This window comes from Macaca mulatta, chromosome 16 (assembly GCF_049350105.2).
Source record: "Macaca mulatta isolate MMU2019108-1 chromosome 16, T2T-MMU8v2.0, whole genome shotgun sequence".
Taxonomy (NCBI): domain Eukaryota; kingdom Metazoa; phylum Chordata; class Mammalia; order Primates; family Cercopithecidae; genus Macaca; species Macaca mulatta.
Window position 1 is genome coordinate 85,290,456 of NC_133421.1, and position 23,089 is coordinate 85,313,544.

General features: G+C 55.8%; 1 protein-coding gene across 11 annotated transcripts in view; it reads left to right on the top strand.

The window, feature by feature from the left end:
- The first annotated feature begins 2,166 nt into the window (after positions 1 to 2,166).
- The window catches only part of MYO15B (myosin XVB), a 38,294-nt gene continuing 17,371 nt past the window's right edge, over positions 2,167 to 23,089 (top strand). For 3 of the 11 annotated variants that reach the window (XR_003723880.2, XR_003723879.2, XM_028836789.2), the window contains exons 1-21: positions 2,167 to 4,851; positions 5,236 to 5,299; positions 5,517 to 5,626; positions 5,779 to 5,853; positions 6,221 to 6,317; positions 6,559 to 6,662; positions 6,820 to 6,883; positions 7,010 to 7,123; positions 7,255 to 7,416; positions 9,064 to 9,177; positions 9,290 to 9,348; positions 9,428 to 9,560; positions 11,093 to 11,188; positions 11,401 to 11,532; positions 16,719 to 16,844; positions 17,800 to 17,877; positions 18,113 to 18,228; positions 18,315 to 18,360; positions 18,471 to 18,595; positions 20,433 to 20,550; positions 20,806 to 20,963. Coding sequence is in view for 9 of the 11 variants with exons in the window: in XM_028836789.2 (XP_028692622.2) it covers positions 2,768 to 4,851; positions 5,236 to 5,299; positions 5,517 to 5,626; positions 5,779 to 5,853; positions 6,221 to 6,317; positions 6,559 to 6,662; positions 6,820 to 6,883; positions 7,010 to 7,123; positions 7,255 to 7,416; positions 9,064 to 9,177; positions 9,290 to 9,348; positions 9,428 to 9,560; positions 11,093 to 11,188; positions 11,401 to 11,532; positions 16,719 to 16,844; positions 17,800 to 17,877; positions 18,113 to 18,228; positions 18,315 to 18,360; positions 18,471 to 18,595; positions 20,433 to 20,550; positions 20,806 to 20,963 (4,175 nt within the window). In the remaining 2 variants the exon portion in view is untranslated. Of the gene's footprint in view, positions 4,852 to 5,235; positions 5,300 to 5,516; positions 5,627 to 5,778; positions 5,856 to 6,204; positions 6,318 to 6,558; positions 6,663 to 6,819; positions 6,884 to 7,009; positions 7,124 to 7,254; positions 7,417 to 9,063; positions 9,178 to 9,289; positions 9,349 to 9,427; positions 9,561 to 11,092; positions 11,189 to 11,400; positions 11,533 to 16,718; positions 16,845 to 17,799; positions 17,878 to 18,112; positions 18,229 to 18,314; positions 18,361 to 18,470; positions 18,596 to 20,432; positions 20,551 to 20,805; positions 20,964 to 23,089 lie in introns of all 11 variants that reach the window. The other 8 variants (XM_077972779.1, XM_028836790.2, XM_077972780.1 and 5 more) reach the window with 8 other exon arrangements.

Below are 23,089 nucleotides of genomic sequence, written 5' to 3' on the forward strand. Positions count from 1 at the left end.
TTTTAGTTTTTAAAATTATTTTTTATTGATACATATTACATGTACTTATTTGGGGGGTACATGTGATAATTTGATATATTCATATAATCAAAATTAGGGTATCTGTCACGTTATTTTTCTTTTCTTTCTTTTTTTTTAGGCCGAGTCTCGCTCGCACTGTCGCCTAGGCTGGAGTGCAGTGGTGCAATCTTGGCTCACTGCAAGCTCTGCCTCCCAGGTTCACACCATTCTCCTGCCTCAGCCTCCTAAGTAGCTGGGACTACAGGCACCTGCCAACATGCCCAGCTAATTTTTTGTATTTTTAGTAGAGATAGGGTTTCATCACGTTAGCCAGGATGGTCTCGATCTCCTGACTTCTCAAAATGCTGGGATTATAGGCGTGAGCCACCGCACCTGGCTATTTTTCTTTTTTTAATACTAGGAACATTTGAATCATTTTCTGTTGGGGTGATCAGACCCAACACCAGGTCATGGGAGTCACAAAGTCCATCGGAGTCAAAGGAATGAGAAAAAGACAGTTTGAGAGAGAAAGTGGGACCAGGGGACAATCGTGAGTGTGGAGGCTGCAAAGGCCTCTATCTCTGGGAGCCCAGGCTATTTATTGGTGCTCAAATAAAGAAACAGGTGGTGAGGAGGTGGGGGTTGAAAGGAAACAGTGTATCAAGTGAACAAGAAACATATGGCTGCTTGAGATAATGGGAGTGCTAGAAGCAAGGAGCTAAAGTCTAGCAGACATGCAAGCCCTGCCTCAGCTTCTCTCCCAACACTCAGCTTTTCTCCCAACAGTTATCTTCTAGCTACTTGGAAATGTACAATGGATTAATGTTATCTATAGTCATTCTACTGATCTATTGATAACTAGATCTTATTTCTTCAAAGCGGCACTGAAATTTTGTCATGTTTCAGAGTGTTCGAAAAGAATGGTGGTCTCCCCTGTTGTGGTGGTGGTAATATAAATTGGCACAACCTTTGTGGAGAAAAATTTGGAAACCTCAAAATTGCAAATGCATGTGCCCTATGGTGCAGCAGTTCTACTCATAGTTGATTCTACGCAGAATCTGGTGAAATTCTATTCCAATATTGGCTGTAACTTAAGCAAAAGATGAGATGAAGGCAGGATCTACTTTTTTTTTTTTTTTTTTTTTTGAGAGGGAATCTTGCTCTGTCACCTAGGGTGGAGTAGGATGGGACAATCTCAGCTCACTGCAATCTCTGCCTCCTGGGTTCAAGCAATTCTCTTGCCTCAGCCTCCTGAGTAGCTGGGGTTACAGGCATCCGCTACCACACCTAGCTAATTTTTGTATTTTTAGTAGAGATGGGGTTTCACCATGTTAGCCAGGCTGATCTCGAACTCCTGACATCAGGTGATCCACCCACCTCGGCCTCCCAAAGTGCTGAGATTACAGGTGTGAGCCACCTCGCTTGGCCAGGATCCACTTTAGATATAAAAACCTATCAATAAGGCATTGGTTCAACCATGGTGCATTTATTTGCAAGGAAGAGAGGGAGGAGAGAAGGGAGGAAGGCAGGCTGGTTTTTTACGGTATTATTATGAAATCACCAGGTTACATTGTTAAGTGAAAAAGGCAAAGTGGAGACCCCTGAGCTACATAAGCTGCCACTTATGCTAAATGGGAAAAATATATTTGCTTTTCCCTGCATGGAAAGTGTTTTTTTTTTTTTTTTTTTTTTTTTTTTTTTTTTTTTTTTGAGACAGAGCTTGCTCTGTTGCCCAGGCTGGAGTGCAGGGGTGTGATCTCAGCTCACTGTAAGCTCCGCCTCCTGGGTTCACAGCATTCTCCTGCCTCAGCCTCTCCAGAGTAGCTGGGACTACAGGCGCCCGCCACCACGCCCGGCTATTTTTTTTGTATTTTTAGTAGAGACGGGGTTTCACCGTGTTAGCCAGGATGGTCTCCATCTTCTGACCTCGTAATCCGCCCACCTCGGCCTCCCAGAGTGCTAGGATTACGGATGTGAGCCACCGCGCCCGGCCAGCATGGAAAGTTTTGCAAGGAAATACAGAAATGGGTAACCTCAGGGGAACACTGAGTACGCTGAGGGTCAGGAATGGGAGACTTTTATCTTGTGATGTTTGGATGTTTGAATGATGTGAATGTATTACCTGTTTTAAAAATAGGTATTTTAAAAACACACACATTGGGGCAATCAGGAATTTATGGGGTGTGATTCTGTTCCATAACTCCAAGGATGTAGACAGGCATGTTTTACACCAGTTCAAGATGTACATTTATGTTTTATCCACTTTTCGGTAAATTGTATTTATTCCACAATTGAAAAGAACAAACACCCTAACGACTCATGGAGTGCTGCCATGTGCTAGGGTGGGCCTGGTCCCAGACCCGTGGAACCCCCAGAAGGAAGAGGTCCAGACAGGTTCTCTGGGCCCTTCCCTGTTGGGCAAGCACTGAAGTGGGAATGGAGCATGGGCCCCCTCAGTCTGGCGCGGTGCCAGGCTGGCCTGGCTGGCAGCGCCTCCCGGTGGCACGGTTGCCCTGTCCGCAGCTGCAGCGTCTCCTGTTTCCTGGGAGCCTCTGCTCTATTGTTGGCCGAGGGGGTCAGGACCCGCCGCCCTCTGCATTATTGATGGTCCTGTAAGGCGGGCACGCTGGGGAGTAGAAGGAGCCTGTAGCCCCTGCGAGAGCAGAGCCGAGGTAGTGCACTGCACAGAGGGTCACCGCGGGCGGCCAGATCCCCAGGGAGGGGAGAGGACCCGGGCGTCACGAAGCCCGCTTCCTCTGGGCCAGCCATGGGCAGGAACCAGGGCAAAGCGCCCCAGCGCCTGGCGAGGCCCGGGAGGCCGGCCTCAGGGGAGCAGGAGTCGGGGTCGGCCAGCGCGGACGGCGCGCCCAGCCAGGAACGACGATCCGATCGCGGCCAGGCGGTCAGGGCGAGACCAGCCGCCCAGCCCGCCACCGCCGGGGACCAGGGGACTGCTGGTGGCCGCAGGAAGCCCATCGCAGAGGAGAACGGCGGCTGCAGACGCCCAGGGGCTGGGTCGCCCCCAGAGGCCCAGGAGAGGCAAGGCAGCGCGCGGCGTGAGGGACGCGGGCCCAGGGGCGGCCGCAGGGGGCGCCTGGAGGAAGGCAGCCTCTCCCGAGGAGAAGGGCGGGGCGGCCGCCGTAGGAGGAAGGGGAAAGATCCGGGGCCCTCGGCTCAGCGGGGCCGCCGGGCGCCCCGGAGCCTCGATGGGGACACGTCGGGTGGGGACGGAGGCAGCTCCCGTCCGGACAGCGAAGCCCGCGAGGCCCAGGAGAGCGGCAGCCAGCGCATCGGAGCCCGGGAGCTGCGGCCCACCCTGGAGCCTAGGGTCACGGGCTCGGAAGGGACAAAAACCGGGCCGGAGTCAGCGCTGGAGCCAAGCAGCGACAGCCTGGACAGCAACTGGCCCCGCGCAGATCCCTGGGGCCGGGAAGGGTCGTCGGGGACGGGGCCCCTTGGAGCCAGCGAGCATTCCGGGGACGACTCCGACTCGAGTCTGCTGGAGACCGGACCTGGACGGGGCCCCCGGGCAGCTATGGCCTCCAGGACCTTCGAGGGCAGCTCGCGGGCTCCTCGGGATACCGGGCCGGCCCAGGACGCGTGCGACAACCGGGCGCAGCGGGGCGCCAAGCCTGAAACAATGCAGGCCTCGACGGCCCGGGCTCCGCGCCACCCGGTTAGAAAGGCGGCGGGGCGGGTGCCAGCGGCGGCAGGGGAGGGCGAAGCAGGAGCCCCAGCGGGAGTGGGGCCGGAGGACCCAGCCCCGCTGGCGGCCCTCCTGGTGGTCCGCAGGCTCCTCGCGAGGTCCCCGCCAGGCACCACTTCCCAGGCCGTGGGCCCCCGCCGCGCTGGCCTCAAGGAGCGGCTCCTGAGTGTAGCGCGAGCCCTGGGCCTCTTGCGCTGGCTGCGGCGGCGGCTTCGGCTGCGGCCGCGGCCGCCAGAGGGCGAGGGGCAGGGGGCGGGGCCACGGGCGAGCGAGGGGTGGGGCCGCGGAAAAGCGTACGAGGGGCGGGGCCGCGGGAAAGCGGACGACGGGCTGGGTCATGGGAGAGGAAGCGAGGGGCGGGGCCACGAGAGAGGGGACGAGGGGCGGGACCACGAGAGAGGGGGCGAGGGGCGGGGCCCTGAGCCCGGGCTGCGGCACCGTCTAGCGTTGCGCCTGGCCGGCTTAGCAGGGCTTGGGGGTAGGCCGAGGGCTCCTCCTGGCGTCCTCTCGCGCCCCCCGCAGGTCCGGACAAGCCCAGTCCCCGACGACCCTTTCGATCAGGAGGACGGGACTCCAGATCCCAAGTTCGCAGTCGTGTTCCCCAGGATCCACAGGGCAGGGCGGGCGTCGAGCAGCCGCAGCTCTGAAGAAGCGTCCACAGATGCCCCCACCGGGAAAGGCCGAAGTTGGCCTCGTGCAGGGGCAGGGGGGCACAGTGAGGGGCGCAGGGCGAGTGAGGAAGGGGTGTCCGGGCTTCGTCGCGGCTCCCTCCTCGCCCCGACTGCCCCCGACGGGCCCTCGCTCGACGAGAGCGGCTCCAGCAGTGAGGCGGAGTCGGAGACCCTGGACGACGAGCCCCCGGTGCACTGGGCGCAGGGCTCCGGTCCCCGCAAGGGTCCTAGGCTTGGCGCCGCTGTGCTGCTGCCCCGACTCGCCCTGGAGACCCGCCTGCAGCAGGAGGGAGACCCGGGCCTCCGCGGGTCCCTGAGGGAGCGGTGGGAACCCGAGGATGAGGACGAGGCAGTGCTGGAGAGGGACCTGGAGCTAAGCCTCGGGCCGGGCCTGGAGGCGCCACCCTTCCCCGGTGCCGAGGGCAGGAGCCTCGGAGACGGCCTAGAAGACATGGAGGACCTGGCCCGCTTGCGGTGAGCGGGCTCATTGCCAAAGCTGCCATCCTCGGCTCACAGCTCCTCATACCCACCCTGCCCTCATCTTTATGAATTGCGTGTAGACCCTTATTGAATCCTTAGAAGGATGGGCTTGAACCCTCCTGGCAGGAAGGGGCAGGTGAGGGGCGACAGATGTTACCTCCCCAGGACTGCCTTTCTATTAGTACAAAGCTTCCTTCTGGGTCAGCGCCAGCCCTACTTGTAGCCTCCCCATTACTTGACAGCCCAGCCCTCATTTTATGGATCAGGCTCTGGGAGGTTGAATGACTTGCCGGACGTGTCCCTGCAGTGGGTAGCAGAACTAACTCACAACCTCCTGCAGCCACAATTTATTGTCCCTCCACCCTGTTGTCCCCACAGGCTGATGTGTGACAGCTCTGTGCTGCTGTGCCTCAAGAAGAGATTTCACCTGGGCCGAATCTATGTATGGGGAGCCACGGGGAGGGACAGTGGGCCGGGATCCCCTTTCCTCTGGGGACAGAGGGCTCCCCAGCACCCCTAGAGGTTCTCTTTCCTCTTCCTCTCCGGGCTGGGCGCTGAACCGTCTCTGGAGCCCTGCAGAGTGGGACTTGGGGGCTGAGCTCTGTTTACATTCCCCCTGCTCCCTCCACACTCTGATGACACCTTGTTTTCCTCCCCAGACTTTTGGGGGGCCCCTCTTGCTTGTTTTGAACCCCCACCGGCCCTTGCCTCTCTTCTCACCTGAGGTCCAGGCAAGCTACCACCCCAGGAAGGCCCTCAGCACCACCCCGTATGTGACTGCCCCACTGACCCTCTGCTCACCTCCCAGACAGCCCAGTCCCTGCATGTCCCCTTGATGAGGTCCCAGGGCCTGTGAGTACCTCTGCTACACCTCGGAGGGTCCCAGGTCCCCATGTCTGGCAACCTTCTCATCTCCCTCAGACATATCTTTGCCATCGTGGCATCAGCCTATGACCTGGCTCAGCATACTGGGCAGGACCCATGCATCCTCCTGCGGTGAGTGGTGGCCGTCCTGCGTGGCTGAACCCATGGGCCACACTGAGGGTTGGTGGGGCGGAGCCTGAGGTCTTCCCTGGAAGCCACTGGTCTGCTCCATTGCCGGGCTACAGTTCTGGACTCCACAGGGCCGAGCTCCCAGCTGAAATCATCGCATGAGCCCCTGGAATGTGGCATCTTGGGGACTTTTCTTTCTGTTGGGTCTCTCCATGCTCTGGGACTATCTTTCCACATTTCTGGGGGTCTCTCCAGGCTAGCTGTCACTTCTGGGTGGCACATCCCACTTCCTGGATTCAGTGGGGTGGTCCTACGTGCCCCTCCCTGGAGACCCTACCAACCAACACATCCTTGGCTCCTCCCGCTGCAGTGGGCACAGCGGCTCAGGGAAGACAGAAGCCTCCAAAAAGATCGTGCAATTCCTAAGCAGCCTGGAGCAGGATCAGACGCGGAAGCGAGGGTGTCAGGTGAGGGCCAGGCTGGCCATCTATCTCCCTCCAGGAGACAGCTGACCATGTCCGAGGGATTATCTTCCTTCTTTCTGCCAGGAGAGGGGCGGTCTCCAGGCCTCTGGCGTCTCCTGGGGTCAGCTGAAGGCACTGCCCTTTCTGATGGGACTGACGCCTCCCTGGACCTGCCCCTAGCTGGGATGCCTGCTGGTGGGGGCTACTGCTGCCCAGGGATGCTTGAAGACCCCTCCTTGTACAGGTGGAGGATGTGCTGCCCATACTCAGCAGCTTTGGCCATGCCAAGACCATCCTCAATGCCAATGCCAGCCGCTTCGGCCAGGTCTTCTGCCTCTACCTACAGCAGTGAGTGGCAGGGTTACAGGGGGCACCTACAATCACTTACCCTTGCTGGGTCCTTGGGCTTCTTCCCTGGGGTCCAGACTCTGGTAGGGCTTCTTGTGCACGAGGCCCCTGGGTGGTCTGCATCCTGGGCACTCACACCCATCTTCTGTGCCCCCAGAGGGGTCATCGTGGGAGCCTCTGTGTCTCATTATCTACTTGAGACCTCCAGGGTGGTGTTTCAGGTAAGGGCGGCCCTTCTATCCACGCCTCCCCAGTTCCCAGAGTAGGAAGGGCAGAGGGTGCCACTGTCAGGGTGTGGCCTTTGAGCCCCTAGGGCACCGAGCCCCTAAGCCAGTCCTGCCCCCAAGGCCCAGGCTGAGCGGAGCTTCCATGTTTTTTACGAGCTGCTGGCAGGGCTGGACTCCATAGAGCGGGAGCGGCTCTCCCTGCAGGGACCGGAGACCTACTACTACCTCAACCAGGTATGGGGAGCCCTTGTGGTGCGGCGGGGAGAAGGCCTGCCCAGAGGAGGATCTTGGCCCAGAGGTTTGAGAAGTAGCAGGAGGCTATGGGGTGGCAGGCCCCACCCCCTCACCCCTGCTGTGCCCTGCAGGGCCAGGCTTGCAGGCTCCAAGGCAAGGAGGATGCCCAGGACTTTGAGGGGCTGGTGAAGGCACTGCAGGGGCTGGGCTTGTGCCCGGAGGAGTTGAATGCCATCTGGGCTGTGCTGGCCGCCGTCCTGCAGCTGGGCAACATCTGCTTCTCCTCCTCAGAGGTGGGCTCTCTGTGGGCAGGGGCCATCCGGGGTGCTGGGTCTGCAGAATCAGGGCAGTGGTAATGACGCCAAATGCTTGTGTGTAGGAGACTACAGAGCGCTGGGCTGTCCTGAGAAGCAGGTAGATCCCCACTGTGTAGATGAGAAAGCTGAGACCTAGAGCTTCTCCACTCTCCCAATGTCTGTGCCTCTAAGCTGCCACCCCTAAGATGGCATTAGATGAACAGCTATGGTCAGGCATGGTGGGTCACTCCTGTGATCCCAGCACTTTGAGAGGCCAAGGCAGGAGGATCGTGTGAAGCCAGGAGTTTGAGACCAGCCTAGGCAACATAGAGAGACCCTATCTCTATTTAAAAAAAAAAAAAAAAAAAAGGCTAGCCGTGGTGGCTCACGCCTGTAATCCTAGCACTTCAGGAGGCCGAGGTGGGTGGATCACTTGAGCTCAGGAATTCTAGAGCAGCGTGGGCAACGTGGCAAAACCTTGTCTCTACAAAAAATATCAAAAGATTAGGCCAGGCACAGTGGCTCATACCTATAATCCCAGCACTTTGGGAGGCCAAGGCGGGCAGATCACTTGAACTCAGGAGTTCGAGACCAACCTGGCCAATATGCTGAAACCCTATCTCTACTAAAAATACAAAAATTAGCTGGGTGTGGTGGCACGTGCCTGTAGTCCCAGCTACTTAGAGAAGCTAAGGCAGGAGAATTGCTTGAACCAGGAAGGCGGAGATGGCAGTGACCCGAGATCGTGCCACTGCACTCCAGCCTGGGTGACAGAGTGAGACTCCATCTCAAAAAAAAAAAAAAAAAAAAAAAAAATCAGACCGGGCCTGGTAGCTCATGCCTGTAATCCCAGCACATTGGGAGGCCGAGATGGGCAGATCACTTGAGGTCAGGAGTTCGAGACCAGCCTGACCAATATGGTGAAACCCTGTCTCTGCTAAAAATACAAAATTAATCGGCCGTGGTGGCACATGCCTATAATCCCAGCTACTTGGGAGGCTGAGGCAGGAGAATTGCTTGAATGTGGGAGGCGGAGGTTGCAGTGAGCCGAGATCGAGCCATTGTACTCCAGCCTGAGTAACAAGAGCGAGACTCGGTCTTGGAAGAAAAAAAAAAAAGATTAGCTGGGCATGGTGGCATGTGCCTGTAATCCCAGCTACTGGGGAGGCTGAGATGGAAGAATTACCTGAACCCGGGACGTGGAGGCTGTGGTGAGCCGTGATCGTGCCACTGCACTCAAGCCTGGGTGACAGAGTGAGACCTTGTCTCAAAAAAAATAAAAGAAGTGAACAAGCAGCTATTATGTACCCAGCACTGTGTAGATCACTTTGCATTTGTTTTCTAATTTAGTTTGTGAGACATCCCCCTAGCAAGGGTTACTGCTTCCCCTTTAGCAGTGAGGCCATGGGGGCGCAGGAAGGAAGGAGCCTGGCCAGAGCTGTCTGCCAGCGAAGAGGGAAAGTAGGACTTGAACTCAGGGCCCTGAGAACCACAGCCTGGCTCCTAACGGCCCAGATCTCCTCATGTGACATATCTCCCCTTTGGGTGACAGGGCCACTTGCCGGGCAAAGCCTGGCCTGCCCTGCCTGGGGAGTGTGTCCGTTCCTGAAGCAGAGCTCTCCCTGTCCCTCCCTCGCTGTGTAGCGGGAGTCCCAGGAGGTGGCTGCTGTGTCTAGCTGGGCCGAGATCCACACAGCAGCCCGGCTGCTGCGGGTACCACCAGAGTGCCTGGAGGGGGCTGTCACCAGGAGGGTCACGGTGAGCCCGAGGGTCCTGGGGAGAGGGGCCTGGCCTGGCCGACCCGCAGACTGAGTAAGCACCTTGAGGGCTGTGGGCCTGACACACCAGCTGTGCCTCCTCTGCCCTCCAGGAGACGCCCTATGGCCAGGTCTCGCGATCCCTGCCCATGGAAGGCGCCATTGATGCCAGGTGACCCTAGAGACGGGTGAGAGTCAGAGCAGGGCCCGGGGCACGGCTCTATGTGGCTCACCTCCCGCCATGCCTACAGGGACGCCCTGGCCAAGGCCCTGTATTCGCGCCTCTTCCACCAGCTTCTGAGGCGGACCAATGCACGGCTGGCACCACCAGGGGAGGAAGGCAGCACTGGCACCATCACTGTCGTGGATGCCTACGGCTTTGAGGTCACCCCTTGGGGTGGGGCCCAGAAAAGGGGGCACCCATATAATTCTGATGGATTTCTGGGACCCCCACAGCTCCAGCTTCCCTGGGGGTGCTCCCGAGGTGCTTGCCTGTCTGGCAGGGCGCCTTCAGGGCTCCTTCTGCATCTGCTGGGCTGAGCCTGCTGGGGTGGGGTGCAGGGATGGAGAGGAAAAGGAGCAGGGCTGCCTCTGGAGATTTAGAATCTCTTGAGGACTCGGACTGGCTGCGCACCTTGGAGTTCTTGCTTCCACTCACCTCCAGAGGACAATGCCCCCCGCCCCACACCCACGTTCATCCAAGCATGGCCTCTGCTCCCTTCTCTGGTGTTGGGCTGGGCAGCCTGGGCTGGGAGCGCTCTTGGCTTCTCTGGGATGGCTGGAGCCCACCACAAGCCCCAGCCTGGCCCGTGCTGTCCTCCCACTGGGAAGAGTTGCTTAGTGCAGCAGACAGAGCAGAGGTTCGAAGTGGTCCTGCCACTCACTAGCTGTGTGGCCTTGGGCAAGTGAATGAACCTTTCTGAGGTCCAGCATGCCCATCTATAAACTAGAAATCCCAGCAGGACCTACCTTGTGAGTTTCAGAGGCTTAATGGAGATGGTCCATGAGAGAGCTGTGTGCTCTGGGGCAGCCGTTCTGTCCCACTCTGGCCGGTCCTGCCTTCAGCATGGCCTGTCCTCCCTGGCCTTGCAGAGACACAGGAGCCTCAAAGGCAGTGAAAGACAGAGGCCCCAGGGTGGGCCCGCCCACAACCCCACTTCCCGCACGCTAGGAGGAAAGGGAAGAGGGAGAGTCCCCCATCAGTCTGAGTTGGCAGAGACTCTACATCCCTTTACAGAGGATCCTGCTGCCTCAGGACAGCCAGGAGGGGGCTGGAGGGAGAAGAGGTGGCCCCTGCCCTCAGTCTCTGGACGGGCACTCTTCATGGCCCCCTGTTCTGTCCCACACTCCAGTGTGTCCTCGTGACCGTGCCCTCCCTGAGGCTGGCGGTGACGGTGGCCTGTGTATGCAGCCGAGCTCCTGTGTGTGTGTTTCAAGGGTGCACAAAGTTGCATGAAGCTTCCTAGGAGAGTGCTGAGGGAGCACAGAGGAAGGCGCCTGTAATCCCTATAGGAGGAAGCCTGGAAGGCTTCCTGGAGGCAGCAGCCTGGAGTCCTGCTCATGAGGATGCGGGACTCTGATAGCCAGCCTGCTAGTTAGTAGGGAAAGGCGCCTTCCAAGCCACAGGATGGCTGTGACAGGAGGCCCGAAGGCTCGCAGGAGTGCTGCAGCAGAGGGCAGGGGTGTGGGCAACTAGAGGGACCTGTGGCTGGGCTGGGCGGGGCTGAGGTAGCCCATGTGCTGTGCTGGAGCCTTTGGACTTGACCCTGTTGGCTACACAGCACCAGCCCTGGGCATTACTCATCCCTACGCCCTGGCCAGAATGAAGGAAGCCTCTGGGGTGGTGGGAAGGGCACAGGCCTGTGTGCTGGCCCCTGCCAGCCCCATGTGCCCACCTCACTGCCGTACGCCCCTAGGCCCTGCGGGTGAATGGCCTGGAGCAACTGTGCAACAACCTCGCCAGCGAGCGCCTGCAGCTCTTCTCCAGCCAGATGCTGCTGGCGCAGGAAGAGGTAAGGGGATTGGGCGTGAACGTGGCAGGTGCCGCTTAGGCATTGCCCAGGCAGAAGCCATCCTTGGTGAAGGAAATTTGGGAACTGAGAGCTGTGCCTGGAAGACCCCTTTCCATGAGGCATCTCAGTCTTCTGAGCCTCAATATACTATTCCATAAGATAGGAGGGTTATCCCTGCTCCTGTGAAATGGCCAAATGCCGGCTATTCCCAGGAGGAGTGTCGGCGGGAGTTGCTGTCCTGGGTGCCTGTCCGTCAGCCTCCGAGGGAATCCTGCCTGGACCTCCTGGTAGACCAGCCCCACAGCCTCCTGAGTATCCTGGATGCCCAGACATGGCTGTCCCAGGTGAGGCCCAGGGTGGTGACCCCCCATCCAGTGTCAGGAAGAAGGGGTGGTGGCCCTGGGTGTCCAGGCTATAGCTGGCAGAGCCTCCCAGAGGGGACATGGTTATGGGATCCAGAGACCCTGCCCACAGTTCCTCAGCACAGCCTGGGACAACAGCAGTGAAGGGGAAGAACCCTGGGCTCCCGCAGAGCTGGATTCACATCTTGTCTCGGGTGATCTTGACCATGACATCTGTCCTCTGAGGTTCCTCATGTACTTGCCACAGAAGGGGGACAATAGTGCCCGATGGGCAAGGTGGTGGGGACTGCATGGGGCTCATGAAGTGCTTCTGCAGGTCCCTCACAATTGTGGCCAGGTGGCTACTGAGGCTTCTGACCAGTCTGGGACAAGCCCCAGGGCATCATGCCCCTCATTCCACAGAAGCTTCCTGACTGCCTCCTGCCTGCTGAGACTTGAATAGCAGGCTCGTCCCTGTTTCACGTTTCAGCACGCATCCACATGCAGTCACAGCGTCCAGCACGCATCCACATGCAGTCACAGCGTCCATTCATTCACTGACTCCTTCCCACACTAGACTGGGCTCCACAAGGGTGGGTGCCTGTCTGAAGGGTTTGAGCTCTATCTGCAGCACGTGTTAAGGAAATAATGAATGAATGAATAACTGTGCCAGGAACTGTGCTAAGGATAAAAGGTGAACAAAATTAGACCCAGTCTCTCCCCTCTTACAACCTGCAGTGCAGCAGGAGATAAATGTTAATTTAAAAAAACAGGCCTTGGCCAAGCTCGGTGGCTCACGCGTGTAATCCCAGAACTTTGGGAGGCCAAGGTGGGTGAATCCCCTGAGCCCACGAGCTCGAGACCAACATGACAAAACCCCGTCTCTACAGAAAATACAAAAATCAGCCTGGTGTGGTGGTGCGAGCCTATAGTTAGAGCTACTTGGGAGGCTGAGGTGGATGGATGGCTTGAGCCCAGGAAGTCAAGGATGCAGTGAGCCATGATCATGCCACTGCACTCCAGCCTGGGTGACAGAGTGAGACCTTGTTTCAAAAAAAATAATTAATTATAAAAAAAAAAAAAAAAAAGCACGCAAAGCCAAATACAAAATCATCCCTGCGCAGTTCCGTGGGTGAGTTTGTGGAACAGGGATTGCTGGGGTGGTCATGAGCCTCTAGGAGCTGAGGCTGGAATGTGGTGCGGGAGTTTCTGTGGAAGCTCAATATAACTTCCACAGATCCTGAACACGGGGCGACCCTCCTACATTTTCCCAATTAGTGGTTGAAAATGAAAGGTGAGCCAGGTGCGGGAGGCTGAGGCAGGAGAATCACATGAACCCGAGAGGCAGAGGTTGCAGTCACGCCTGTAATCCCAGCACTTTGGGAGGCTGAGGCGGGCAGATCACGAGGTCAGGAGATCGAGACCGTCCTGGCTAACATGGTGAAACTCCATCTCTACTAAAAAATACAAAAAATTAGCCAGGTGTGGTGGCAGGTGCCTGTGGTCCCAGCTTCTTGGGAGGCGGAGACAGGAGAATGGCGTGAACCCGGGAGGTGGAAGTTGCAATGAGCCGAGGTCGCGCCACTGCACTCCAGCCTGGGCAACAGAGTGAGACTCTGTCTCAAAAAAACCCAAAAAAACAAAAAAACAAAAAAAACAAAAATTAGCCGGGCATGGTGGTGGGCGCCTGTAGTCCCAGCTACTGGGGAGGCTGAGGCAGGAGAATGGCATGAGCCTGGGCGACAGAGCGAGACTCCGGGTCTCAAAAAAAAAAAGAAAATGAAAGGTGAAAAATAATAGTAAAATTGTGAAATATGTTATTGTAATAGTTCATTGATCACTGTCATATTAATGTAATACATGTCTTCATGTATAATATGATATAATAACAGGTCACATTAATATATAATGTTTATTTCTTAATACTTATACATATGTAAAATCTTGTACTAAATAATTAAGAGCATGTTAATTTATAAATGATTGTTTCTCCCAGTTCACATTTCATAACATTTTGTTAAAACTTGTCATGAGTGTCTTTGAGGTCCCAAGATCACTTTTGGAATCCCCCAGCATGGTTTTCCAAGGCTCAGCAATATCGCTTAGGTCTATTTTATGTGACATGTACCATTTTCTGAGTCCGCGGTGGGTGCTGAGCCTGGAATTGTTACCCTAAACCCAAGTTCTCATTTACATAACATTAGGCAAGTTCCCCCATGCACTTGCTATTTTATGTTCACTAGCTCAGTAAAATAACGTCCAACCAAGTCACTTTTTAGTTTTATTTTTATATTTTAAAAAATAGGCCGGGCGCGGTGGCTCAAGCCTGTAATCCCAGCACTTTGGGAGGCTGAGGCGGGTGGATCACGAGGTCAGGAGATCGAGACTATCCTGGCTAACATGGTGAAACCCCGTCTCTACTAAAAATACAAAAACCTAGCCGGGCGTGGTGGCGGGCGCCTGTAGTCTCAGCTACTTGGGAGGCTGAGGCGGGATAATGGCGTGAACCCGGGAGGCGGAGCTTGCAGTGAGCCGAGATCACGCCACTGCACTCCAGCCTGGGAGACACGGCGAGACTCCGTCTCAAAAAAAAAAAAAAATAGAGGTGGAGTCTCGCTATGTTGCCCAGGCTGTTTCCAACCTTCTGGGCTCAAGCAATCCTCCCACCTTTGCCTCTCAAAGTGCTGGGATTACAGGCCTGAGCTACTGCACCTGCACCTGTCCTTGAGTTACTGTGTGTGTTTGTGTGTGTGTGTTTGTTTATGTGTGTTTTAACTGACTTACTATCATTCCCAACTGAGTTACTTTTTGAAGGTGATTTTTTTTTTTTTTTTTGAGACGGAGTCTCGCTGTTGCCCAGGTTGGAGTGCAGTGGTGCGATTTCGGCTCACTGCAAGCTCCGCCTACCGGGTTCACGCCATTCTCTTGCCTTAGCCTCCCAAGTAGCTGGGACTACAGGCGCCCGCCACCATGCTCGGCTAATTTTTTTTTTTTTTTTTTTTTTTTGTATTTTTAGTAGAGACGGAGTTTCACCATGTTAGCCAGGATGGTCTCGATTTCCTGATCTCGTGATCCGCCCGCCTCAGCCTCCCAAAGTGCTGGGATTACAGGCGTGAGCCACCGCACCCTGCCTGAAAGTGATCTTTCAAAGAGTTGCTTAAAAGCACATGTAGGCCGGGCGCGGTGGCTCACGCCTGTAATCCCAACACTGTGGGAGGCCGAGGCGGACGGATCACAAGGTCAGGAGATAAAGAGACCACGGTGAAACCCCGTCTCTACTAAAAATACAAAAAATTCGTCAGGCGCGGTGGCGGGCGCCTGTAGTCCCAGCTACTTGGGAGGCTGAGGCAGGAGAATGGCGTGAACCCGGGAGGCGGAGCTTGCAGTGAGCCAAGATCAGCCACTGCACTCCAGCCTGGGCGACAGAGCAAGACTCCGTCTTTAAAAAATAATAATAATTAAATAAATAAATACAAACACGTGTGATTCTGGGACTATTCTCCCAGGAATGATTGCTAAAACCGTACTAAAGCCCCCCATCCCCATTTATTTATTTATTTATTTATTTATTTTGATGCGGAGCCTAGCTCTGTCGCCCAGGCTGGAGTGCAGCAGCGCGATCTCGGCTCACTGCAGGCTCCATCCGCCTCCCGGGTTCGTGCCATTCTCCTGCCTCAGCCTCCCGAGTAGCTGGGACCACAGGCGCCCACCACCATGCTCGACTAACTTTTTGTATTTTTTTAGTAGAGACGGGGTTTCACCGTATTAGCCAGGATGGTCTCGATCTCCTGACCTCGTGATCCACCCGCCTCGGCCTCCCAAAGTGCTGGAATTACAGGCTTGAGCCAACGCGCCCGGCCTCTTTTCTTTTCTTTTCTTTTTTTTTTTTTTGAGACGGAGTCTTGCTCTGTTGCCCAGGCTGGACTGCAGTGGCCGGATCTCAGCTCACTGCAAGCTCCGCCTCCCGGGTTTACGCCATTCTCCTGCCTCAGCCTCCCGAGCAGCTGGGACTACAGGCGCCCGCCACCTCGCCCGGCTAGATTTTTGTATTTTTTAGTAGAGACGGGGTTTCACCGTGTTAGCCAGGATGGTCTCGATCTCCTGACCTCGTGATCCGCCCGTCTCGGCCTCCCAAAGTGCTGGGATTACAGGCTTGAGCCACCGCGCCCGGCCATTCTTTTCTTTTTTTTGTACTTATTTATTTATTTATTTTAGAAATGGGGTCTTACTCTCACCCAGGCTGGAGTGCAGTGACACCACCATAGCTCACTGCAGCCTCAAGCTCCTGGTCTCAATCATTCCTTCCTCCCAGCTAATTTTACTTTTTTCTTTTTTTTTTCTTTTTTTGAGATGGAGTTTGGTTCTTGTTGCCCAGGCTGGAGTGCAATGGTGCGGTCTCGGTTCACTGCAACCTCCACCTCCCAGGTTCAAACGATTCTCCTGCCTCAGACTCCTGAGTAGCTGGGATTACAGGCATAAGCTACCATGCCCAGCTAATTTTTTTTGTATTTTTAGTAGAGACAGGGTTTCACTACGTTGGCCAGGCTGGTCTTGAACTCCTGACCTCAGGTGATCCACCTGCCTCAACCTCCCAAAGTGCTGGGATTACAGGCATGAGACACCGCGCCTGGCCCCACCCAGCTAATTCTTAATTTTTTTTTTTTTTTTTTTTTTTTTGAGATGGAGTCTCACACTGTCCCCTGGGCTGGAGTGCAATGGCACCATCTTGGCTCACTGCAACCTCCACCTCCCGGGTTCAAGTGCTTCTCCTACCTTAGCCACCTGAGTGGCTGGGATTACAGGCGCCTGCCATCATGCCCGGCTAATTTTTTTTAATTTTTAGTAGAGATGGAGTTTCACTATGTTGACCAGGCTGGTCTCAAACTCCTGACCTTGTGATCTGCCTGCCTCGGCCTCCCAAAGTGCTGGGATTACATGCGTGAGCCACCGTGCCCGGCCCAATTTTAAAATTTTTTGTAGAGACGGGATCTCACTATGTTGCCCAGGCTGATCTCACACCCCTAACTTCAAACGATCCGACCACTTCAGCCTCCAAAGCTACTATAAGGGTAGCCAAACCTACCCTTATAGTCAGTGTAGGCAGTACTCGTGCTCACCGGGAGAGGGCACCATCCAGGCAAGGACAGCTTGTGCAGAGGCGTGAAAGGAGCGCGTGGCTCCTCTCCTAGGCCACGGACCACACCTTCCTCCAGAAGAGCCACTATCACCATGGTGACCACCCCAGCTATGCCAAGCCCCGGCTGCCCCTGCCCGTGTTCACCGTGCAACATTATGCAGGGACTGTCACCTACCAGGTACCTGGCCTCAGGGACAGACCAGGGTGAATCAGCGAGGGCAGTGTCCCCTCCCAAGCTGAGTCACCCAACAGCGGAGAGGAGTGGGTGTGGGGAGGCCCCTTGCAAGGCTTGGACACCTGCCCCTGCCTGAGCCATGGGCCCTGCCCAGTTCTGAGCATGGTTTACTGAGTTCTAGGTGACAATAATGGGGTCAGGGAGTGGAAGCCTTGGGGCCCTCCAGACAAGTGGGCAGAGCACAAGCCTGGGACCTGATGACCTTGGCAGTTTACTTCACCTTCTGAGCCTCCATTTCCTCACCTGTGAAATGGGCTTGGAGACCTAAGCTCTGGCATTGCTGTGAGGTTTAGATGTACTAATGTGGAGATGGCCTGGCAGGTGCCTGGCACAGGGTAGGTGCTCACTGAATGAACTTCCTTTCCCCCTTCTGAGTTCTATGCCTACCAAGGAGCTGCACGCATGCCTACCCCAGGAGGAGAGGCACTGGGGATGGGGGAGTGGGGGCTGGAATAAAGGGAAGGACAGGAGGGAGAATCAGTTCTCCCTGAAGGAGATGGCACACTTGACTTGGAGAAGAAAAACTACAAACTACCCAGGAGTTGCCCCCCAAAAAAGAAATACAAGGAGTTCAAGAAAGCTAGAAAAATGTAAATCAAAAAAGTTTTAACGTGGAGAGGCAGGCAACATTCTTGTCTAGTCAAGCTATTGACTAGCACAGGTTAAAGCCCCAGTGGGGAGAGTGGGGTATTGCTGGGGACTGGACCTTTCCATGGAGTGGAATGGAAAGTCCAGTGACATTCCATGGCTAGCTAAAGGACTGGAAAATCACCAAGGCAGCCTTTCAGGTCACTTGGGGAGAGGGTAGATTCTTCTCCTCCATACCCAGCCTCCCCTCCTTGGTTCCTGCTCCCCTCCCTTTCTCCGCTTCCCTCCCCACCTGCATGGTCTCTTGTAGGTTCACAAGTTTTTAAACAGAAACCGGGATCAGCTGGACCCTGCCGTGGTGGAGATGCTTGGCCAGAGCCAGCTCCAGGTGCCCATCTGCCCTTCCAGGCCCCCACCTGCTCCATACTTTTTCCCCTAATTCTGTCTTTTTCCCCCTGAGTGCTCTTGCCCAAGGGTTGGCCCTCAAGTCTGTGGCACCTTGGGCCATGGGCTGAGCTTGCCAGGGTCTGGATGCTAAGGGCTGGCCCATTCTGGCTCTCCTGGGCTGCAGGGTGGATGGGCAGGCCCCAGCAGCCAGCTGGCTCAGCTCTTCACCCCCACAGCTGGTGGGCAGCCTGTTCCAGGAGGCAGAGCCCCAGTCCAGGGGAGGGCGAGGCAGACCCACGCTGGCCTCTCGCTTCCAGCAGGCCCTGGGGGACCTCATAGCCCGGCTGGGCAGGTGAGAACAGCGGCAGCCACACCAGACCCCAGGGAGTTATATGGGGCACTGGTCTGTGCCCAAGTGACCCCCCTTTCCCTCATCAGGAGCCATGTCTATTTCATCCAATGCCTCAACCCTAACCCTGGAAAGGTGAGCTCCCCAGCAACCGGCCTCGGGACCCTCCCCCGCGCTGCACCTCCCTCCGCACAGCTCCAGGCCCCTTGACTCCAGCTGTCTTTGGCTCTGTCTTGTGGCCACAGCTTCCAGGCCTCTTTGACGTGGGACATGTGACAGAGCAACTGCACCAGGCAGCCATACTGGAGGCCGTGGGCACCCGCAGTGCCAACTTCCCCGTGCGTGTGCCCTTTGGGGCCTTCCTGGCCAGGTGGGGCCCAGCACCTCAGGGCAGGACTGACAAGGAGGCCCCGGGAGTGACTGGCAGCCCTGGGGGTCCTTCCGATTGGAGATGGACTCACTCTGCCCAGGACTGGGCCTAGCCCCCAACCCTCCGTCTGTCTCCTCGTCCTCTCATCCTCTTTCTCTCTCTCTCTCTCTCCATCTCACTCTCTTCGACCATTCATCATTTCTCCTCCTCTCTGCAAACCTTTCCTGTGCTGATTCCCCGGGCACCAGAGATGAGGTGGGAGCAGTACCTGCCCTGGGCGGGGCTCACAGTCTAATACCCACGGCAGCTGTCCAGGAAGTGCAGGCTGAAGCAGTGAGATGGGAGGGGGGATGGAGTGAGAAAAGAGACTTTCAGAAGGGCAGGAGGGGCGGGGTGGCACACGGAGCTGCCCGGAACCCGGAGGCGGCTTTGTTCCCGGAGTTCAGAAACCTCGAGAAAAGCTGGTGACATTGTCTGTTTTGTTGTTTGCCTATCTGGCCTTTGGCTATTGACTGGATGACCTCTTGGGAATCCTCTGAAGGGCTGGAGTTTCCCCCAAGGACAGGGACAGAGTGGGCAGGTGGAGTCACTTCTCGTTGATGTCCAGCCGAGCTGGGCTGGTGGCTGCCCAGAAGGGAGGTGGCGGTTGCTAGGAACAGCAGCTTCACCCCGGGGCTCTGCGGACCTCCTTAGCCTGTGATGGCCTTGGCAATGGGGATGGCCTGGTTGGGGGACTGAGCCGAAGGCAGGCAGTAGGGATGGGTGTGCCCAGCCTTGAGTCAGATCCTGAGAAGCTCCAGGGCGGAGCATGTTCAGTCTCTGCCATCTGGAAACCTACCAGCTACGGCAATTGTCACCTCCAACAAGAAGCCCTGAGCCCGGAAGCTGGGTGAGAGGAGCTTCGAGGTACAACTCTCCACCCAGCACAGACCAGGTCTGCTGATCTGTACCATTCCCTGATGCACTGTGGCATCCCGTGACCACAGACTGTCACCCATGTGTCCCCAGAACCTGCAGAGTGCTTTCTTGGTATGGACTAACTACTGAGTGTCCATTGAGCCAAACTGGTACCACGATCTGGACCTGTGAAGTGTCCTTCAACACTCCCCCACCCACCCCTTCCTGCCATGCCCCTCCGTCCCTTCCACACCCCTCCCTCCCTCCCACACCCCTCCCTCCCTCCCACAAACTTGCCTTGAGACCCACTGTGTTGGGTGGCAAGGAGACTAAGGCCTTGGGAACCACATTCCTGTTGCTCCCGTAGCCCAGAACCAGCCCTCATGCCTCCTGGGCACACCGTGTTCACCTGTTTTCCCCCTGAGCTCCAGCACAGAGGCCCTCCCTGCCCAAGTTCACTGCAGTGTCTCGGCGCCCAGCTGAGCACCTGGCATAGAGCAGGCAACTTCCAAATTTTTTTAATGATCTAGAAATGGAATAAATACCAAGGGGCTCAGGGTGTCGCACAGCAAGTGTGAAAGGACTGGGCGCGCTGGCTCACGCCTGTGATCCCGGAACTTTGGGAGGCCGAGGCAGGCGGATCACCTGAGGTCGGGAGATCAAGACCAGCCTGACCAATATGGAGAAACCCCATCTCTACCAAAAATACAAAATTAGCCGGGCATGGTGGCGCATGCCAGTAATCCCAGCTACTCAGGAAGCTGAGGCAGGAGAATCACTTGAACCTGGGAGGTGGAGGTTGTGGTGAGCCGAGATTGCACCATTGCACTCCAGCCTGGGCAACAAGAGCGAAACTCTGTCTCCAAAAAAAAAAAAAAAAAAAAAAAAAGTGTAAAAGGAGGTTCTGGCTATTCTGACCTCAGCTTCATCCTTGGAGCAGGTTCCAGGCCCTGGGGTCGGAAGGGCAGGAAGGCCTCTCTGACCGGGAGAAGTGTGGTACCATCCTGAGCCAGGTGCTGGGGGCCGAATCACCTCTCTGTCACCTCGGAGCCACCAAGGTGGGTGTGTGTATCCCTGTGTGCAGAGGGCAGCATGAATGGGAAAGGAGAGATGCAGTCTGGGCCCAAAGGGACAAACCCAGGATTTGGGGATCCATCCAAGTGGTGGGAGACAGAAGGACTGGGTGCCAGGCTGGCCCCAGCACCCCAGAAGAACAAATGGTTTGGCTGGAAGGGAAGAGGCTGAGACCAGAGAAGGGGAGCAGGCGGGGCTGGCTCCTGGCTTCTGCCTACAGCCTGCACCTCTGCCCACAGGTCCTGCTGCAGGAGCAGGGCTGGCAGCGGCTGGAGGAGCTCCGGGACCAGCAGCGCTCCCAGGCCCTGGTCAACTTGCACCATAGCTTCCACACCTGCATCTCCCGCCAGCGCGTCCTGCCCCGGATGCAGGCTCGCATGCGTGGGTTCCAGGCCAGGTCTGCAAGCATTGGAGCCAGGGCTGAAGTGGGTGTGGTGAGGCCGTGGGCTCATCCTCCAGGTGGTGGGGCAAGGTTGGGGAAACATAGTGCCTCAGGGCAAGTCATCCTGCCCCATCGGCATGTGACTGTCCTTGACGGCATTCCCCCCATACCCATGCAGCCTCTGCTTGAATACCCCAGTCACGAGAAACTCATTACCTGCTGAGGCCACCTGAACCTATGGTCCTGACTCCTTTATCATTCTCTTTTCTAGTCTGTTTTCCACACTGTGGGAACAATCTTTTTTTCTTTTCTTTTCTTTTCTTTTCTTTTTCTTTTTTTGAGACGGAGTTTTGCTCTTGTTGCCCAGGCTGGAGTGCAATAGCACAATCTCAGCTCATTGCAACCTCTGCCTCCCGGGTTCAAGCCTCTCAAGTAGCTGAGATTTTTTAGTAGAGACAGTTTCACTATGTTGGCCAGGCTGGTCTTGAACTCCTGACCTTGTGATCTGCCTACCTCAGTCTCCCAAAGTGCTGGGATTATAGGCGTGAGCCACCACGCCTGGCCTTTTTTGTGTTTTTGTAGAGACGGGGTTTCACCATGTTGGCCAGGCTGGTCTCTAGCTCCTGGTCTCAAGTGATCCTCCCACTTCAGCCTCCCAAGGTACAGGGATTACAGTTGTGATACAGGTATGAAGGTATGAGGCACTGCATCCGGCCAATGATGTTACTTTTTTTTTTTTTTTTTTTTTTGAGACGGAGTCTCACTCTGTCCCCCTGGCTGGAGTGCAGTGGCGCGATCTCGGCTCACTGCAAGCTCCGCCTCCTGGGTTCCTGCCATTCTCCTGCCTCAGCCTCCCAAGTAGCTGGGACTACAGGCGCCCACCACTGCGTCCGGCTAATTTTTTGTATTTTTAGTAGAAATGGGGTTTCACCGTGGTCTCGATCTCCTGACCTTGTGATCCGCCTGCCTCGGCCTCCCAAAGTGCTGGAATTACAGGCGTGAGCCACCACGCCCGGCCGATGTTACTTTTTAATAAGTTCTGCTTCTTTTTTTTTTTTTTTACAAGACAGGGTCTGGCTCTGTCACCCAGGCTAAAGAGCAATGACCCAATCATAGCTCCTACCTCAGCCTCCCAAGTAGCTAGAACTACAAGGACACACCATCATGCCTGGCTAATTTTAAAAATCTTTTTTGTAGAGATGAGGTCTTGCTATGTTGCCCAGGCTGGTCTTGAACTCCTAGTCTCAAGCAATTCTCCTTCCTCAGCCTCCTACAGTGCTGAGATTACAGGCATGAGCTACCGTGCCAAGCTAAGGGAAATGATTTTTTTTTTTTTTTTTTTTTGGTCAGTGTGCATACGGGGAACTGATCTGAACGCAGGTAGTCTAGGCCCAGAGTCAGAGTCAGATCTTTTTTTTTTTTTTTTTTTTTTTGAGACGGAGTCTCACGCTGTTGCCCAGGCTGGAGTGCAGTGGCGCGATCTCGGCTCACTGCAAGCTCCGCCTCCCGGGTTCCCACCATTCTCCTGCCTCAGCCTCCTGAGTAGCTGGGACTACAGGCGCCCGCCACCGCGCCCGGCTAATTTTTTTTTGTATTTTTAGTAGAGACGGGGTTTCACTGTGGTCTCGATCTCCTGACCTTGTGATCCGCCCGCCTTGGCCTCCCAAGGTGCTGGGATTACAGGCTTGAGCCACCGCGCCCGGCCCAGAGTCAGATCTTAATCCCTCAGGCTAAACAGCCTCTCAATTTACTTGTTCTCCTCCCTCCCTCCCTCTCTCCTCCCTCCTCCTCCTCTCTCTCTCTCTTTCCTTCCTTCCTTCCTTTTTTCTTTCTTTCTTTCTTTCTCTCTTTCTTCTCTTTCTCTTTCTTTTTCTCTTTTCTTTCTCTTTCTTCCTCTCTCTTCTCTTTCTTTCTTTCTTTCTTTCTTTTTTCTTTCTTTCTTTCTTTCTTTCTTTCTTTCTTTCTTTCTTTCTTTCTTTCTTTCTTTCTTTCTTTCTTTCTTTCTTCCTTTTCTGTCTTTCTTTCTTCCTTTTCTCTCTTTCTTTCTCCCTCCCTTCCTCCCTTCCTTCATTCCTTCCTGACTGAGTCTTGCTCTGTCACCCAGCCTGGAGCACAATGGCGCAATCTAGGCTCACTTGAAT